The sequence below is a fragment of the Magnolia sinica genome, chromosome 4, assembly GCF_029962835.1.
Source record: "Magnolia sinica isolate HGM2019 chromosome 4, MsV1, whole genome shotgun sequence".
Taxonomy (NCBI): Eukaryota; Viridiplantae; Streptophyta; class Magnoliopsida; order Magnoliales; family Magnoliaceae; genus Magnolia; species Magnolia sinica.
In genome coordinates, this window is record NC_080576.1 from 103,374,596 (window position 1) to 103,394,648 (window position 20,053).

The 20,053-nt window shown below is 38.9% G+C and overlaps 1 protein-coding gene across 4 annotated transcripts; it reads left to right on the forward strand.

The window, feature by feature from the left end:
* The first annotated feature begins 3,397 nt into the window (after positions 1–3,397).
* LOC131243580 (metal tolerance protein 5) lies at positions 3,398–13,277 on the forward strand. 4 transcript variants are annotated; one of them, XM_058243042.1, is made up of 7 exons: positions 3,403–3,855; positions 5,604–5,713; positions 5,835–6,080; positions 10,475–10,555; positions 10,813–11,046; positions 11,421–11,797; positions 12,959–13,277. In XM_058243042.1, the coding sequence occupies exons 1-6, from the start codon at positions 3,690–3,692 to the stop codon at positions 11,766–11,768; spliced, it is 1,185 nt and encodes a 394-aa protein (XP_058099025.1). In that variant the 5' UTR covers positions 3,403–3,689; the 3' UTR covers positions 11,769–11,797; positions 12,959–13,277. The 4 variants fall into 4 exon arrangements, with proteins under 4 accessions (XP_058099027.1, XP_058099025.1, XP_058099024.1 ...); XM_058243041.1 differs by lacking the exon at positions 12,959–13,277 and having other exon boundaries at positions 11,421–11,942; XM_058243043.1 differs by lacking the exon at positions 12,959–13,277 and having other exon boundaries at positions 3,716–3,855; positions 5,599–5,713; positions 11,421–11,942.
* Positions 13,278–20,053: the final 6,776 nt, after the last annotated feature.

Below are 20,053 nucleotides of genomic sequence, written 5' to 3' on the forward strand. Positions count from 1 at the left end.
CGAATGTTTAGTTGAAGACAGGCAGAAACCTTCACCTTTAGGAATTCAATAAATAAATGCACATTGATTGTGCATTTACAGTCACGTAGTCTTTATCATTTACTCTCTGCATCATCAACGGTTATCTAATGTTTTGAATAGCGTGGATTGTTGTAAATACACAATCACAGGCATTAGATGGGTCTGAATGCTCACGATGGTGTTATGTTTTACCCTTATGGTGTACCTTACACCCTCAAATATCTCGTCTATCTCGGTTCAACACGGAAGCGGATAAGATACTGATCGATATTGAAGTGACGTCACCAATCTGTGGACCCCACCATGGTGCGTGTGTTGTATCCATACCGTCCATCCATTTGTAGAGATCGTGTTATGGCACGAAAATACATCATGGTGAGCCCTATAAATGTTTCAACAGTGGTGTGACTGGTCCCACGGTTTTTTGTGATGGGTCCACCTGAACTTTGAATCTCTCTCATTATTTTTCTCTTGCCATGAAACAATCGCTACAAATGGTTGGATGATATGGATGCAACCCATATACCGTAGTCGGGTTTAGAGAGCTTGGTGACGTCCCTTCATTAGCAATTTACCTACTAACCTTGTCAGTATCTAATATGCGTCCGTCCAACACGCCTCCCATGGCTAATCATCTCCCATACACGTGTCCTACTCAACCATCCTAAGCAGCATGCGAAGTGGTTAAGCACGTCTTTACGTTTGGTTAGGGAAATCGGATTGCATACTGAGTAATTTGCAGTACTGAATTCTGTTGGTGCACCTTGAATGTATTTAGTGTATTCACATGGTTCATCTATTTTTTTTAAAAATCTAATTTAAGGGATTGATCTCAAAATTTATTCATATCCAAAGATATAGTGGATCATATCAAAGGAAACAGTGGGGATAATGATTTCCACAATTGAAACATCCAACTTGTTCATAAGATTATAAAAGCATTGCTAGAGTGAAAAAGCAAATGTAAGCTTGCACCAAAACTACCGTAGCCCCTCAAAATTTTCAGTAGTAAATGTTCAATTCAAATCTTTCATGTGGTGTTATATCCATTTTGAGCACTATGTATACTTCATTTTTTGCCTATAAGCAAACTTATCTATTAAAATATATGGACACAGTGGATAAAAAATATAAATTATGGTGGACCACCTTCAGAGTTTAGTAGGTACCCGCCCTCCACTATTTTAAAGATATTTAAATAAAAAAGCAGGAAGAACGAATATTCGTGCACGAATTGACAAAAGAAAACTGGAAGGCTCGAACGTAGGGGGTGTCATTGTAAGAGCTGCTTGTGACTCACTTGAATTTCCGATTTGACTTATTTATTTTTAGCTCATTAGTAAATAAAATGGACAAGGTGAGGACATGGATGATGCCTTACCTGTCTCTAGAAAGGAACAGTCAACTTTATAAGTGGATAGACCGTAATGTATCTGTTTATACAGACTGTCATTCTATTTTTTCATATAATTTTAAGATATGTACGTGCACAACAATAAGATACACCTAGCACTAAAATGACCAAACCAAATACTTAACAGAAGTTGCATTAAATGCACAAAATCATTAAATGAAAGTTGCATTAGATACAAGAGTCGTCTATATCGTGGGCCACTTGACTATTTACTATTGGATATCCTTCTTTTTGTACACAAACTTAAAAAAATCGAGGTTAGACAGCTGGATGAACAGATACATCAATGTGGGCCTGCCCGCGAAACTGCTCCAGTTCGCGGCTAGAGACGGGCGGGGTAGGACGCAATCCGCGTCTCTGCCCGGGAGCAGCACGCAATCCACTTCCGTTCGATTGATAGACCATCATAGGACAGTTAAAATTAAAAATAGCCAATGGCGTTATTTCAAAAACCAAGTGTCCACGTCGTGGAGAGTTTTTTTTTTTTCGAGTTATGATATGTACCCGCCCGCGTCATTTATAAGTCCATGCGTATCAAGCATCGGACACAACCAGAGTATCTAATAACTGTGCGTGGTACTTTCCATCAAGTGGGCAAAGTCGTTTCATAGAGAGTTTGTACTCCTCAACGATTGGTTTCAGTAGTCCAATCGACAGCCACCCACTCGCAGTGACGTATGAGATGGGTTATACCACGTGTTAGATGATAATCGCTTAACTTTTCGTGAACTACCGCCGGACTCTTGTCCTGATTCGAGGCACGTGGATCTGTGGGGCTCACCGTCATGATATATCATTTAAAGGCATTAGCCGGCGGATTTAAGGCCCAGGTAGAACCCACCGAAGGAAATGGTAGGGATTGAATGCTACCAGTGAAAACTTCTGGTGGGCCACAGATATTTTTTATTAAGCTGATATTTGTTTTTCCCATCAAGAACTTATGAACCGGTTGGATGGCAAATAAACATCACGATGGGCCGTGAAATGTTTTCAACGGTGGTGCCATTATCACCAATAACTCCTGTGGTGTGGCCCACTTGAGCCTCATATATTATTTTCATGCATCAAAATGATACGTTAAAATGGATGGACGGCGTGGATAAAACACATGCATCCCTGTGGCCCCACATAACCCCTGCAGGACCGAGTACGTCCTGGCAGGGTAGGACGTAATTCGCGTCCTGATTCCAGACAGCGTCCGAAAAAAACGGCCAGATTTTTACAGCATGATGTGATGCTCGGCCCCCACAGACGCTTGCCACGTGGTCGCACGTGCCTGCATGTGTATGGTAGGGAGCTCCACACGCACGCGTACGGGTTCTTTATCAAACTTCCCAAATTCAGCGGAAACGGATTGGCTATCGGTCGGTGCTCTGTGGACCGACATGATGTATGTTTCTCATCCATGCCGTCCATCCATTTTTCCGGATGAAAAAAATCTCAAGCGGGCCACATACGGTTGATTGAACTCTCACCATTCAAAACTTTTACGAGCTACAAGTTTTGGATCAACCTGATAATTGTTTTTTTGCCTTCCTCCAGTTCTTTATGACCAAATCTACAGGTTGGATGTGAAATGAACATTACAGTGGGTGGGCCCAGGAGGTTTTTAATGGTAGACGTTCAATCACTACTGTTTTCCCATGGTGTGGTCCACCTGAGATTTTGATCTGTCTCATTCATAAGATATATTATTAAAATGATGTGTAAAAATGGATGGACGGTGTGGAAAAAACACAGAGATCATGGTGGGACCGCGTAGCACCGACCACTAGCCACCTGGCCAGTGGCAGCGTCACTAGCCAAACGGCGTCCAGATAGATCCAACCGTCCCAGCATTCTGGTACTGGATGACCGCTCACCACAACAGTCTACTGGGCCCCACTCCGACAAACTCAAGTCCCGAGTACTCCACTCCTATCCACGGCCCGCATATCACAACAAACCCCTGCTCTCTCTCTCTCTCTCTCTCTCTGGTTCAAAAAAATCCGCCATCTTCCACCACAACAAAAGCTCTCAAATTCCTTTCTCCCAAAATCAAAACATCCTATCTCTTTCGAAAAAAGATAAAAAAAAAAAAAAGAAAAGAAAAGAAAAGAGGAACGAAACGTATCTTCGAAAAGCTTCTTATAAATGCAGTAACATACGAGTATCGTATGCATATATGCATTTCTTCATTTCAACTGAAAGTAGCTGTTATCCATTTCCAAGCTTCTAGGGTTTTTTCCTCTCTCTTCTCTCTCCTACAGGAACAATGGCAGATCTGACTGGATCCGGCGTCTGTTCTGAGGATTCCGAGCTCCTCTTGCCGGAATCCGGATGCGCTGAGCGATCCTGGCGGTTGAATTTCGATGGGTTTCAGCGATCGGAGTTGAAAGAGAAGCCGCCTCGCGGACTCCATGACTGTCTTGGAGTATTAGGTCAGCCTTTGTCTCTCTCATTTCTTTCTGTTATCTATCTTTGTTAATCTTGTAATTTATTTGATTAATTAGTCTTAATCATCTTATTAGGTTGGGGATTTTTTATTAGCTCTATATATATTTAAAGGAAAGCTGTTATCTACTTTATCTTTTTGTTTGTTAATTACTTTTTTTTTTTTTAAATGTTTTTATTGTAATCGTATTTTTTTGAAGAATTTTTACATAGAAAGCCCTAGATCGATCCGTCCTCCAAGTTCAAATGAGGAAAAATGGCGAAAAAAACCACAACAGACAGACGCCTTTGTGACGTGTTGGCCGAGACACATGTGTATCGTCTGGTACGAGACACTTGTGTCTGCAACTGAGATGCTGATACACCCTTGTATCGCTTCTCGGTGCGGTAACATATCGGCTGCTATTTTGAACCGCATGTTAGAGTAGGATCGTTTTTCAATGATCCTACTGGTAGATGGAGCGCGTCCGAGAAATCTGTTTACGTATCTAATATATAGACAGTTGGCCTGCAGAAATAGATGGTGAGTAAACGATATACAACAATGATCCACATTCAACCAAAAAATAAAAAAATAAAAAAATCAATGATCGGATGGCTAGGACCTCGAAAGAGATTCTCCTGTATCAAAGACTTTTTTTTTTTTTCTTCCTCCTTTCTCATTCCAACTTGGGATCTTCCTTTGATCCCATACGCCACAAGAAGTTTTATAAAATAAGTGATGCCCAGTAACTTAAGACTGTATTTTCCAAATATGGGATGCTGGTAAGGGTTCCAATAGTCATATGATACTTTAATACCATGAGAAATTGCAGGGATTAAGTACAATGGAGCTCTGTTAAGATGCATATCATGTTGATATTGATACTCTGAGCAGATACGTGCATTTGGGAACATATTCTGAGATAACTCTTATATTTTATAGACCCGAGGATTTACTAATTCTTGGTTTAATTGCTCTTTCCAACAATTAACAATGTAAGGAAATGAATGTTTATTTGCTTTTGTGCGATTGTGATGTAAAAAAATTATGTGAAGTGTGCATGAACTCATGAGCATGTGAATAGCTGCTTGAAATCATAATCTCTACTAGCATTGAGTTAATAATCACTTTTCACAATGTGAATGAAGTATCCAGAAATTTCAAGTCCTATAGGTGAATTTCTGCACAAGTCAATGTTGCTGATGGTGGTCTCTTCAGCTCCTGAAGAGCTGGAAGTAGAACTTCTTGTGCTTGTGGTCTTCAAAGAAAGATTTTACATTCACTTGTACCTGTTTTAACTGATGCTTTAAACAAATTGTCCCCACGCCTGTGCTAGATGTTATTCATTATCTTAGATTCTTGAAAGGTTCTCTAAAACTAATTGAAAACTTTGCACACTGCAAAGTTGATTCAATCTTTTCTTGGAAATTTGAAAACCTTTAACATATTTCCTTGAATGGTTAACACCCATGATTCATAAAAAAGGGTTCCTTCATACCCCAATTCAATATGTTCTGTTGAAAACTTTAGAACCTTTAAAATCTCCTCTTAGTTGTTTTACCCCTGTTCCTAAGAAAATGCCATACTTTGAATGCCATTTATTTTCTATGTTCTGTTCAACTTATGTGAACATATTTAATTGGGTTCTCATCTGATATTATGTGTGAGCCTATAGCATTAGCTTTCTTTGGTGAAATATGTGTCTGTAAATTGCACTGTTCCTGTTTTGATTGGTTTGCTTGGTTAGTCTAGCAACGGAAGATGTTGTGGCCGAGTATTATCAGCAGCAGGTGGAAATGTTAGAGGGATTCAATGAAATGGATGCCTTAGCAGATCGTGGTTTTCTTCCTGGAATGTCAAAGGTTTTGTATATGCATTGCATTCTATACTTTGCTCATTACAATGATGGTCTGGATCCAGCACTGCTGTAAACTCCTAGTTTATAAGGGTCTTGGACTGACATGAATCTGTCACTGCTTCTAGGAAGAGCGTGAACGGACTGCTAGAAGTGAAACGCTGGCCATCAGATTATCAAATATTGCAAATATGCTCCTTTTTGCTGCCAAAGTTTATGCCTCGATAAGGAGCGGTTCGTTGGCAATCATAGCATCCACGTTAGATTCGCTTCTCGATCTCTTATCAGGTTTTATCCTATGGTTTACTGCATTCTCTATGCAGACTCCAAACCCCTACCAATATCCTATCGGGAAAAAGCGAATGCAGCCACTGGTCAGTGCCCTTCTTGCACATGCATGCACACATTATAATTTCATTCATTACAATTTGCTTAATCCGCTTTATTCCTATCAGTATGATGTGTGTAAGGATGGCCATTTATGTTCCTATCATCAAATGTTGCACTCAAGCTGACAGATAACATTCTTATCAAAGAATGGTTTGATACACCATTGAATGCATTTTTGAAACATAATAATAATAATAAAGATTGACTTTGTTGTTTTACATTTTCCCCCTTTTTCTCATACTTTTTTTTTTTTTTTGGGGCAAAACAAAGTCTGATACATTTCCAGATTGTCTGAAACGGGTTCAATACAGTTTGATATGCCCCGTATTGTATTGTTTCTGGGACTGGCCCATACACCCTCCGATACTGATGTCAAAACCTTGGTCAACAATGCCTTCTCTAGGTGCCTACTTCTTCTTAACATCTCCACTGTCAACGTTTTCTTTTTTATTTGTTTGTTTCCCAGTGATCATGCCTCAATCCTTTTATTTCCTTCGTCATCTTTCAAAAAAAAAAAAAAAATCCTTTTATTTCCTTGCTTTTCTGTATTTACAGTTTTTCCCCTTAATTTGTTCTATTTTAAGTCAATTGACTTAGGAATGTGGTTCAAAAACATTATCGAGTTGTCATCCTGATCATCATCATGATGGTCGAGTTGAGTTCAAATTTTCAAGCATAATGTCACAAGGTGATGGCCTGGACTGATTTTCAATTGTGTGGTATTACTCTATTAATTTATCTTTACAAATTTCAATAACTTGTGTTTATGTTAATTCTGTCAATGTGTGATAGGTTTTGTCTGAGTTGAGCAGCCAAAAGCCCAAGAATGAGAAACCAAAGAGGGGATCTTATGACCCCTCCAGTAATGAGTAGGGCTGTAAATTGGTCGTTTGAGGCTTGTTGAAGCCTTCTTTCTAGATAGGTATCTATATCCAAGTCTTGCCTAGCCCACTAGCCAAGTGTGCAATAAGTTGGACTGGAATGGGCTGTCAAGTCGGGCCTTTTATGCACATTAAAACTCAGGCCTGGCACAATTGGTTTTTAAAAGAAAAAGAAAAAGAAAAACTGATGTCTAAGTCTAGCTCTTTGGTCTTTAATTCTTGGCTCTTTATCATCAGCTCAAAGCAGACCACACATGGGCTGGCCTGGCCTGGCCTGGCCCACTTTCATCCCTCCTAATGAGAAGAATGCAGGAAACCCTGCTTTGCACAGATTTCATCAAGACAACGGCAGCAAAGCTAATGGTCATGTTTACTACTTACATATTTGATGTGGTGGGTGAATGACCATGGATATGAATATCCGTATCGTATCGGCCGATACGGCTGTATCGTATCCATATCGGCATGAGCCGATATGCAATATGGGGTTGTTTCGGCCCTATATGAAAAAACTGACCCATATCGGCTGATGCGGGGCCGATACAGGCTGATATGCTCATAAAAGCCCAATTTTGAATTTTTCTTTAAAAAAAAAAAAATCACTCACGTCTCTCTCTCTCTCTCTCATTTAAATAATGGAAGAAAGCTTAAAAACTCATTTTAGTCTAGATCTAGACCTTTTTTGGGATCAAAACAAATGATTTGAATGTGATTCAACAAATCATAGTGAAGTGGACTATTATGCGAAAATCAGAAAAAAAGGTAAACCTTCACTTTCTTTTTTATATTTTCATCTTATGTTTGTTGTATTTCAATGTAATGGGCCCTAGTTCACCAAATCATGCTTGATTTGCATTCAACTAAGGCCCATTTGGTTGACCTTCAACAACTCAAACCGACGAGCAACATTCTCATCAAAGAATGGTCCGATACACCATCCGATACATGGTCAACACACACACACACACACACACACACACACACACACACAAAGATAGATTATTGGATATTTCATTTTTTCATTTTTTTTTGCTTTAAAAAAATCTGATCAATACGGCCCTGATACCGATATGCCCGACTTTGTATCGTATCATTTTTCTGCCAGGCCGATACGCGATGGATACCGACATTCAAAACAACTGGTAGGAAGGGCCTTGGACCCTTATTTATCCATGCAAAATGCATATAACATGGTTTCAAACAAAAGAGGCATATGGGTTCTCCCAACTTGCCAAGGCAAAGTTTGAAGGAAGGTTACCATGAACTCCGTCCGTCATCCCTCCTAGAACTAGATGGAGGCATGGCCTTCATTTTGCCATCCAAAAGAAGGTTGCAGGTTATAAAACTCACCTTGCAGGTACAAATTACCGTGATTGTAAGAAAGCTATACGTATCTTGACCCTGGCATGTTTGGAATTCAGTTATAACAGTTGTTGGGCCCTCTTTTCAGTTTACTTGCACCCACATTTAAAAGAAGAAGAGCCTTACACCTTAGAAATTGGTAAATGGTGTTCATCCATTTCAACTTTAGACCTTGAGCACAACAACAGTTCATTGGAGCAATGATGTAATTAGAAACGTTTGACAGTTCACGAGCTGGAAAGTGTTAAGAATACCCTTAAATATGTACTCTTTCCTTCCAAAAGAGGAAAAGAAAAAGGGTACAAGTACCTGCACCTACATGTTTTGTTATGGAATACCTTGGGTAGATGGGCATGATATCCTTAATGAAGTTCTTCTTCTCCTTTCTTCTTTTCCTGGATGAGCATGATATCCTTGATGAAGTTCTTTATCTTCTTGTCTATTGGCTGGGTTCTTATTCTTTGACTTGGTAAGAAGAGCCAGGTGCCTTCAAACAAACAAACAAAAAAAACGTAATAGGAGTCAGGTCACAGGTCTTCTTGATACATTTTACGAAGTGTGATTTGGTACCACATGTTAATCCTTTTCTAATTGTTGGCTTTGAAGGGCCCACCCCCTTCAAATAAAAGCAATGACGACATGACACTTCAGAGAAATGGTAGTTTGCTGTTCATAATTTCATGTTTGCATTCCTTCAAGAATTCAGTCCCCTCGTGGCTTTCCGGCCACTTCATTTTTCTGAGCGATGTTGTTCTTTAGAAGCCTCTCCATGGAAAAATAGGCTTTTGACATTTTATCAATCTGGTCACTGGTCACACTAACTTTCCAAAAGTTCTATTTGTGTGTTAGACATTGTTGCTTTCATCATTTATAGAAGGCCGCTTCCTCGATTGTCTAGCCATGTTGTCCACTCCTAGTCTTGGCTGCTTTCTGCAAATGTGAAGTTCTTTTCCTTTCTTGATAGGATTACATTTGTCCTTCTATCTACTTTAGCAAAGTTGCAATTTGGGGTTAAAGCCCTATGTCTAAGCATTTAGGGTGTGGTGATCACAAAGGTCACAATGTGGAACATGGTTTAAAAATCAGTTTTGGCAAATTGTATTGTTCACCACCGATTCAGGGTCGTATTGCCCCGTATCACCTTGTATCATGATCTTCCAGGCCTATACAGCCGTATCTTTCATGGATGATACTGGTCTGTATCAGATGATATGTACTGGTTTCAGACCATACTTCAAACCTTGAGGTGGAATGCCATTGATTTTAGTTGCAGCTTTTCTTCTCGTGCATGCAAAAAGTGTTTGAAGGCTGTGCATGTTTTAAAATAAGTTACCTTGTTTTTCAAAGTGATCCATAAAACTTAGAGGAAGCAATTTGCCCTGAGTATGTGTACAATTATTGATTATGGCAAGGATTTGGGTATGTTGGATCATCAATATTGAAACCTGAGGATCTCTGTCATAGATAGGAAGTGAGCAGCCTTTTCTTTCCCACTGAAGAATTATGTTCTCAATTAATTGATTGGTTTGAAGTTCTTCCATTACGATGAAAGATTTAGCATGGAGCTGATGCAGCATGTGTATGGCAGAGAAATGCTATCTCCACAATAGCAGGTTGAAAAGTGAATTGAGGCCAATGTTCTAGCATGGCTCACGCATGTGAGATCTAGGCAGTTCAGCAGGTGGGAGTGTGACTCCCCATGCAGATGATCTGGCCTGAAAACCAAGTTAGTCCACTCATCGGTGGGCCATGTGTATGTGAAAAAATGGGTGGTTATAGAACAAAAATCACCTATGATCTATGTCATCTTGCATGTGGGGTCAACCTGATGAGTGGCCTGGATGCTGTACGTGGATGCTGCGTCTACAAATGTTATGTGGCTTTTCAATGTCTCTTGCATTTCTCAGCATTGTATGAGGATTACTTGATCGCTCGTGGAGCACCAGTTCCCTCAGAATACATCACCAATTTGAAGTGCATTATATGAAATGTTTTGTCCTGCCCAAGTTCAAACAATGCTTTTTTCTTTCTGACATCAATGCTGCTGAAAAATAGACCATGTTGTAACAATCTGTCTTTTGAGTCAGTTTGTCATTTCATTACTGGTCTTTCACTATGAAAATGATGTGCTGCAGGGAATCCTTGTCTTTGCCTCTGTCATGGCCACGTTGGGTCTGCAGATAATTTTAGAGTCCGCCCGCACACTGATATCTGATGTAAGTGTGCATCTTATCTCAATTCTCAGCTTACTGTGATTTTCATTTCTCCAAACAGATGCCATTTTTGCCCCCACATGTGGGCTAGTCTCCATTTCATGTCTGGAGCCATTTTGATTGCAGGAGGCCCTTGCGGCACCTATTTTGGTCTCAACGCAGCACTGTTTTCCTACCCATCCTTGGGATGCTGCTGTAGAAACTTTGTTGGATGGCCGTTGTAAATATCCGTTACTCATGCTTCTAGTCATCCACTGCAGGAGGATGAGTTCAGCTTGACAAAGGTGCAGGAGCGATGGGTGATCAGCATAATGCTGTCGGTTACAATAGTGAAGCTTGCCTTGGTTGTTTACTGCCGCTCCTTCACCAATGAGATTGTCAAAGCCTACGCTCAGGATCACTTCTTCGATGTGATCACCAATGTCATCGGTCTCATTGCAGCCCTTCTTGCCAATTACATAACTGGTTGGATTGACCCAGTTGGAGCTATTATTGTTAGTGACAATTACATTCCTCTACATAGCTGTTCTCAATTCTCACTCTCGTGATGGGGCACTTGTATGGGATGCACAGGACCATTCATCAGGTGTCCCACCATGTATGTGTCATGGTCCAATAATCAAGCTGGTCTGGTGTTGTTTTCTATCCACCTATTTTTCTAGAACATGTGCAGCTCATGTGATGACTGGACAGTACTGATTTTCGAGCCATGGTACATACATGGTGGTGGGCCCGACCTGATGAACAACCCAGATCTTGCACGCGAGAACCATGATGAGAGATCCTCTACTCTTTATTTATGTATGCACACTTTTTATTTATGTATGCACGCACTGAGCACATTCATGATGTTACCTGTCCACTGCAGCTGGCATTGTACACCATTCGCACCTGGTCAACAACTGTGCTGGAAAATGTGAACTCACTCATAGGCCGAACAGCTGCACCAGAGTATCTACAGAAACTTACATATCTCTGTTGGAACCATCACAAGGCCATAAGGCACATTGATACTGTGCGGGCCTACACATTTGGGTCACACTACTTCGTTGAGGTCGACATTGTCTTGCCATCAGACATGCCATTGCGGGAAGCACATGACATTGGTGAGAACTTGCAGGAGAAACTTGAACAACTGCCGGAGATTGAGCGTGCTTTCGTCCACCTAGATTACGAGTACACCCACAGGCCTGAGCATGCACAGGCCCATTCATAAGCTTCGTAGTCGATGCCGAATGGCAGCTGGTTAGTATTTTTTTCACCTTTGGAAGGAATTGCTGGTAGCTTTGTTTTGGGAAAGAGGAGGAAAAAAAAAAAAGAAAGGAAAAAAGCCCTGTAAACTCTCCAGACATTATGTTTGATGTATTTTCAATGGTAATTGTTGACCAAAGCTTGGCCTGCAGGCCCTGATATGGGCCTGATAGGACAGTATGCTTATGGTTTTAGAACTCAGGCCGGTCTTGCGTGATTGGCCTGAGTTTGGTCTTGGTCAGACTCAATCTGGTTCAATACCCCGAGTCACCCCCTGACTCAGGCGAATCACGACTAGAGACACCTTATGGCAATTTGTAGGCCCCAAAGTTATACAGTTTGGTTCATAGGCATTACAGTGGAGCAGCAGGGGTTTGGTTGCTCCATTTCGGGAATGGTGCAGTGTGGAGTTTTGAGTTCTACAACCATACGATCAAGATTGGATATGATGAGTGGGCCAACTCATTCAGGCAATTCCCAAATAATTGAAGTGGCCCATTAAATATCAAGGATGTTTGCCACTGCGTTATATACCGTGGACCATAAATCAGGCGGGTCTAGTCATGGGGAACATGATGCTTAGATTTAAAACCAATGGCTGAAAGGGGCAACCATTGTGAAGGATTTGCGTGCCACATTTCGCTGGTGCATTTTATATTTCCACATCTTGTTCTGCACACTAAACTTGTACTGTTGGCATTTTCTTTGGTCAAAAAACTCTGATACTCTAGCAGACTGACGGATGATACACAGGCACTTTGATATCGATATATCTACATTTATGTACAAGTAAATGGAGCTTCTTCTTTTTTGTTCCAAGGTTTTGTGCATGATAAATATTTCACATGCCAAAAAATACCTCTAGAGGCACCAGCTAATTCCATAGCCCAACCCACCTTTCCGCTAATTCTATATTCAGTTACATCTATGGTGCATTGACAGATCTATCTAATAATTTAAGTAGATATTAGCCTTTTTATCATTTAAATCCTTGTCTAAGTTATGGCCTAGTGACGTTAGGGCGAGTTATGCTTCCCTAGCCTGTGGCCCAGTCTACCACAAGTTTTCAGCGGTTGATCGCCATATGGGCAACATATCTACATGGAGTTAGGACCGTTGGCGAGTCTCTAATTAACTATTCATTATTTTGTACAGTTGTGGTCCACCTGATGATTATATAGGCCCGGTTTTTGCATACGGCACCTTCACAGCCGTTGCCACCTCAAGAGCTGCTCTTATCTCTCACACGTGTGCATCGTTACCACGTGTCAGGCGAGTGCAAGGAACGGTAGAAGACGTAAAACACGACTGCGCGAAAAGGAAGCATGTGGAAGGGGAATTGTATAGCACCACTTTTGTTGGAAGTTTGCTCCATTTTGACAGTGATCCAACCCATTGATATGATGGGTCCACTGTGGATGATGTTGGGTTTTTTCAGAATAAGAAGAATAGTAATTTTATTTTGAAAAAAGAATGGTTGTGGCTTTGGTGTTTGTTGGTGTGAATGGTGATGCCTCTTGGTAAAGGAAGCATTTTTTGAATTTGAAATGGAGAAATGCCGTGGTTGGAAAGATACCACTGATGAAAAGACACCATGAAAGAAGATGTTTTTCATAAAAAAGGGCCTCAAGCATCTGTTGTGATTCTATATAAACCTATCTTTGGGTTAATCCGAATTCACAATTTCCAATCATCTCCTCTTTGTCTTCTTCTTTTTCACTATTTTCGTTTTTTGGAAAGATACAGTTTTCAGGCGCTAAATTGTAAATAACTTTTAGGCAGTAAATTACAAATAAGGGGTAAATTATAACAGCATAGAAGTTGGGGGTTGTACGCTATAAAAGTGTGTTCGGGGTGCGGTTTTCAATTTTATAAGTTGAAACTTACATTTCTCTGGTCTTGGAGAAGAGGCTTATTGTATTCTGGAGGCGAATTTGTTGTAACTTTCTTACAGGTAAGGGGTAAAATATAACAGCACATAAGTCGGGGTTGTACGCTATAAAAGTGTGTTCAGGGTGTGGTTTTCGATTTTATAGGCTGAAATCTATATTTCTCTAGTCTCGGAGAAGAGGCTTATTGTATTCTGAAGGCGAATTTGTTGTAACTCTCTTGCAAGTTGGTTTAATCACCAGTAAGGTGCGAATATCGCGTTAAAGATAGTGACATCGTAACGCGCCTTAAGCCTATCTTTAAGTGATTCATTTTCTATTTTTCTGCCTTTACAATAACAATAGATGATGGTCCAAGCATCCAGTTTTTGTTAGATGGAAAGATTGCAGCCATAGAATCTTTGGACCCTTTCAAGTTGAATATGGAGTGTTGATGCATTTTCATTCTCAACCATCCTTTTGCCAAGAGGTTTTGCTCAAATACATGCAGATGCATTGCAATACCATACGTTAGGACTTCAGCCTGAACGTTTGTCATCTTTCAATGATCTAAATCGTTTATAGGATGAGTCTCAATTTTGAATGTGGGTCATCTTTCAATGATCCAAATAGTTCATACGATGAGTATTGTTGTGGAAGTCAGGTCATTGATACGTGGGTCAGTTTTCAATGATCCAAATATGAGAAGTATTCCAACTTTACAACATATCTAGAATCCGTCCTACGGTCTAGTTAGGCCATTGAGATTCCATTTGCTTCAAGTCAGGTCAGCCACTCATAATGTGGATCGCATAGCCAAATCAGTGGACAGATGATGATCTCTATAGCATGGCCCACTTAATGAGTTCATTTGTTTTCTTGTCAAGCGATCTCTACAAGATTTCTCAGATATTTTTGAATTAGCATAAATCTGATCGTTAAAATAAGATGGTTTGGTTCTAAATTCAAACTGAAAAATCAGATGATTACTATTGAATAGGTCCTAAGTCCGGTTGTTGGACCATAATTTAAAGCGAATAGCTTCCCATCTATCATGTGCATGTGATAGATATACAACCCTTCCAATGAGTTAAGCCGATCATGGGGATCATCTTGTGCAAAACTCAGTCCCATCCACTCATCAGGTGGACCATACCATTGAAAAAAATTTATACCCATTGATAAATAAAAAATATAATTGTGGTCCACTTGAGGAGTGGATGTGACTGATTTTTACAAGAGGTGATTCTCATGATGCAGACAAACTATTGAACGGATTGGATGTTGCACGCATGTGAAAAGTTGGATGTTATTTGCTGGGTGGGCCGTAAAAACTGGCTGGATGCATTGTAACTTATGCAAACACATTTATATTACCAATAACTTTCATCCGTTTTCTTTTCTTCCTGTGTGTGAAACTACTTAGTTCCTAGGGCTGTCAACCGGCCGGGCCTGGGTAGGTCTCGGCCCGGATTTTGAACTGTTTCAGGCTGGGCTTATTCAGAAATTAATTTTCAGGCCCGAGCCAGGCCCATTGACACCCCTTACCCTTTTTAAATTAAGGGAATGTTAGCTTTGATTTAAAATTCAAGGACATTTAAGTAACGTTTAAAACAGCAACTCTGGGTGGAAATGTCTCTTGAAGTACTAGTTCCGAGGATCTAACCTATACAATTTGCATGCGGATCTCTCCATCTAAACCGTTCAAACATAGGCCTCACTATAGTTTGGGATAACTAAAAAAAGCACCCTGTCAATGGTCCCTAACTAGCAGGTCATTGGACAACTAATGATGGTTTTTAAAACAAGACATAAAAAGATCAACATCTAGATTTCAATAAACAAACATCCACTAAGCAGAGTATAGGATTATCCAATCCACAGGATATTAGGGTTATTCTCCATCCAGAGAGGACCACAGTATAGACAGTTTAGATTTAAATACATGTCCGAGGCATATAAAATTGTTGAGAACATGCATGTAATATATTTTGGTTATATTTCTAAGAAAGAAAAAAAAAAAAGGGCCTTATGTTTCTAATCCTTTTTATTTTTATTTTTACACACTCACCCGACACACACCCACGTATGTCGTAGTGGGATTTCACCACCTGTGGGTATTGAACAACGAGACCTCATGTTGAAACTCCTCATATTAGAAACCCTTATGTTTTTAATATGTCACCCAACACCTCCTGTATATAACCTCATTAGTAGTAAATGGGGTGCGTTTATGTTAGGATCTATAGAGTCTGATAATCAAAGATGCATAATTTCACATGTAGTTTCATGTAAATCCTAATTCGTTTGTGATAATATATATTATATTGAGAGTTGCTTCTTTGGTTTATTTATTTATTTTATTATTATTATAGGATAGTAGATTAATGTGACTTCATGAACGGACTCAAAGGGAACCATATAAATTTGTAGTGTTTTACATATTTTCCCTGTTTTCTTTTAATTTCAACATTGTTGTGTATTTTCGAGAAGGAATTTCTTCTCCCAAGAGTTTGTATTGAAAGAAGAAGGCATTGTGATCATTTATTGGTTACTCTTAACAACCATATATTTAAGATAGTACTGGTATGTACCAAAAGAGTTTGTATTGAAAGAAGAAGGTATTGTGATCATTTATTGGTTACTCTTAACAACCATATATTTAAGATAGTACTGGTATGTACCAAAAGAAGAATGACTCAAATGCAGATTGCCATGAGACTAGGCTTATGGGGGTCACAGTGATGTATGTGTTTTATTCACATTACTTATCCATTTTGCCAGCTCATTTTGGAGCATAAGCCCCCAATGAGACAGATCCAAAACTTAAATAGGTCACACCATAGGAAAAGGTTATTTGCCATGAAACATAATATTACATAAACGTGAATGAAGTATCAACTGGCAAAATGGATCAACGGTACAGATAAAACACATACATCATTGTGGTCCCCACAAAGTGGTATCATAAGCAATATCCATGATAACCTAGTCTCCAGGCAATCTGCATTGTTACCTCCAATGGCAGAAAGTTCAATCTTATTTGCCAACTCGTTTTAGAATGCGTGCCAACAGATCTAAAACTCAATGAGCCACGTGATAGGAAAAGGTGTGAGGAAATGCCTAGCGTTGAAACCTTCTTGGGTCCATCGATATGTTTATATGCCATCCAAAACATTCATGAGGTCATTCCCATGGGTATAAACTAAAAATGAAAAAAATATTAGTATGATCCAAAATTTCTATTATCCCACAAATGTTTCAACGGTGAGCCCCACCTGGCTTCTGCGAGATTGCATCATTTTTTACTCTGTCATATTCTTTTTATAATTAATTAATTATATATATATATATATTTAATATACATTATTTTAAAATTATTCAATTTCTATGTCTTAAATTTTGGTATTTCTTTATAGATGTTAATATATTTAATTTAGAGTATATGAAATATTTAAATATAATTTTTTTTTAATAAATAAAATAAAATCCTTTTTCACTGGTATTCAACGCATCACATCAATGGTCTGGATCACGAAACTATTAAATGTGGGGTAATCTGTTTATGATCCTAACCATTCATACAATGTACCTTATCGAACCCAAATTTGACCTGGCATGTTTGAAGGTTGTTTGGTTAAGTAGATACTCCATCGCCCAAATTTAACAACGGTATATTTTAGAGTTATTAAGTCGAGTACATACGGCCTGTGATCGAATCAAATCCTTCCATGTCCCGACACCACCGACCCATGTGGTACTGAAGTTTTTTGGTTTATTCATTAAATGAAATAATTATTTCTTTTTAATTTCCTAGTTGATTAATTTATTGATGCTTCCATGTGCATGCAGTCACATATGATGAACTAAGAAAACGGCCCATTTGTTAGGTAGGGTACATCGGTAACTATGGTTCACTAATAGCAAAGTCAAACCTATCTGAAAAAGTGGATAGCTAGAAAAATATCCAACTGTCTGAAATAAATATACTTGTGTAGCTCACTTAATGAGTAAACCATCCTGATTTTTGGTATATGCATGGCATGCTTGCAGTGTGCCTGCCTAATGAATGGCCCGGATACATCACATGTGTGGCCTACACATGAATATCTTGCATCCATACCACCCCTTATATTACGCCTTTGATAACACAAAAATAAGTCTGGCGTGGCGGTGATAGAAGTGCAGCTCGATGGTCGGATTAGGTTTTGGGTTAGGGTTTAAAAAATCCTAACTCAGGTATCAAGATAATTTGAGAAATTAGATATTAAGGTTTTTCCTTTTTCTAATCTTATTTATTATAATAAAATAAGGATGAAATTGTGTGGTAGTGTGATGGACGTCACACACTACATACACACCACTCACTCTAACAATAACCCATAAGAAGGTTAAGACTCCTATTTTATTTTTGCACCATTTAGAGATTAGCCTTCTGTTAAAATTGTAAATATGGCATGCTTGTAAGGCAATTCAGGCCATCGAAATCAGGTTTGATTGTAAAGTAATTCAGGCCATCCAAATCGCTAACCTAACTAATGAAGGAGCATAAGCAAAAACATTCGACCCAAATTTTAAATTTCGACCACTTACAATTTTACATTTAATCATCCATTTGATAACTATTAATTAATTCAATGATTTGGATTTCTTGTTTAATGAGATATTAGAGGTATGCTCCAACTACAATGGGATCTACTACTTTAATGGTCTGGACAGCTATTCAATAGCACCATTTTATAAATAGTACAAAACTAACCAAGACTTTAAATTTTCTTCATGAAAGCGAAGCAAGGCTTGAATTTCTTGGTGACAGCAACGCAAGGTTTGAAATTAGGTTATCACATGATGACGTATGTGACATGTGGCTCATCTTGATATTTGTATGAGATCTAGTCTGACCATTAATTTCGTCATATCATCTTATCCAAAACTCAAGTGGGCCACACCACACGAAACAGCAATTCCTTCATGGATAAACAAGACAATTTTCTTCCTGATCCAAAACATAGGTGAGCATGAAGAGGGTTTTAATATTGATGGGTGTACCATCTCCGTTATTTCTTGTGATCCACTTGAGTTTTAGATTTGCTTGATTATTGGGGATTTGGATTGGGTACTGTCGTTGTGCGTACCTAGCTTAGTACAAAAACAAGGTGGTGAGATTTGATTGGATAATAAATCACCATGGGACTAAACAAAACTTGAGAGTTGTTCAGCCTATGCCATCTAATCAAATCCTGCTAGCGTTATGCTTGCCCCAGATACATGCAGCGCAGTTCACCCAATCAGACTTGGATTTTTGGGCTCTATGGAGTCCACTGCGAAATGTGTTTTATCTATGCTGTCCATCCATTTCGATTGATCATTTTATCATATGAGCCCAAAAATAAGGCAAATCTAAGGCTCAAGCGGACCACACAATTGGGATTGAATGCTCACTATTAAAAACTTCTCCAAATGCAGAAGAAGTTTTGATCAAACGTGACCTTATCAACATGTTAGATGGCAAATAAATATCATGGTAAACCTAGGAAAGCTTCAAGGGTCGGAGTAAAGGGCGGCCTGGATAAAACGCATACATCAAAGTCAGCTCTACAGAGCGCCTACTTGGACCCAGTCCATACAGTAACAGGTTGAAACTGATGGATAGAGTGGATGCAACACAGACATCATGGTGGGCCTACAGCTTTTTGTGACAGGCTCTTAAGAAATTTGTATCCTTTGAAAGTCAGGTCTGCATTGAAAGTGACTGAAGGAGAGTGAAGGGGAGAGATGCTCCAGCGTGTACAAAGTTCAAAACAATAAATTTGAAGATGATCCATATCTATCATAACAAAAAGGTTTTACTTAGATATATATACCATCCATCATTACAAAAATCTACCTGAGTATGATCATAACTAGCCAATAAATAATAAAAAAATGAACAATCCCAATTACATAGCTCAGTGATAGATGGATTGCGTTTCAACACTAAGATCATGAGTTCGAGTTCACCTATGTAGGGTGTGTCAGAAAAGAGGTATATGTGAAAAAATAATAATAATAATAATAAGAAAATGGACAATCCATAATTACTATATAAGAAAAGTATGATCATTATTTATGATGGGGCACATCTTCAATTACCTATTTTTTGAAGAAAAAAATACTTAAAATTGATTTTATATTAAAAGATTATCATGTTGCTCACATTGGGTTTGAGTTGTGAGCTTGATGTTAGCATTTTTATCTTATTTTTAGATTAAGGACTCAGTTTAAGCCACCTTGCCAACTAAAAAACATCGATGTAGCTTAAGATCTTAACCATTTATTATACCATGTAACTTATAGCTTAAGATCTTAACATTTATTATAACATGTATCTTAATATCATTTA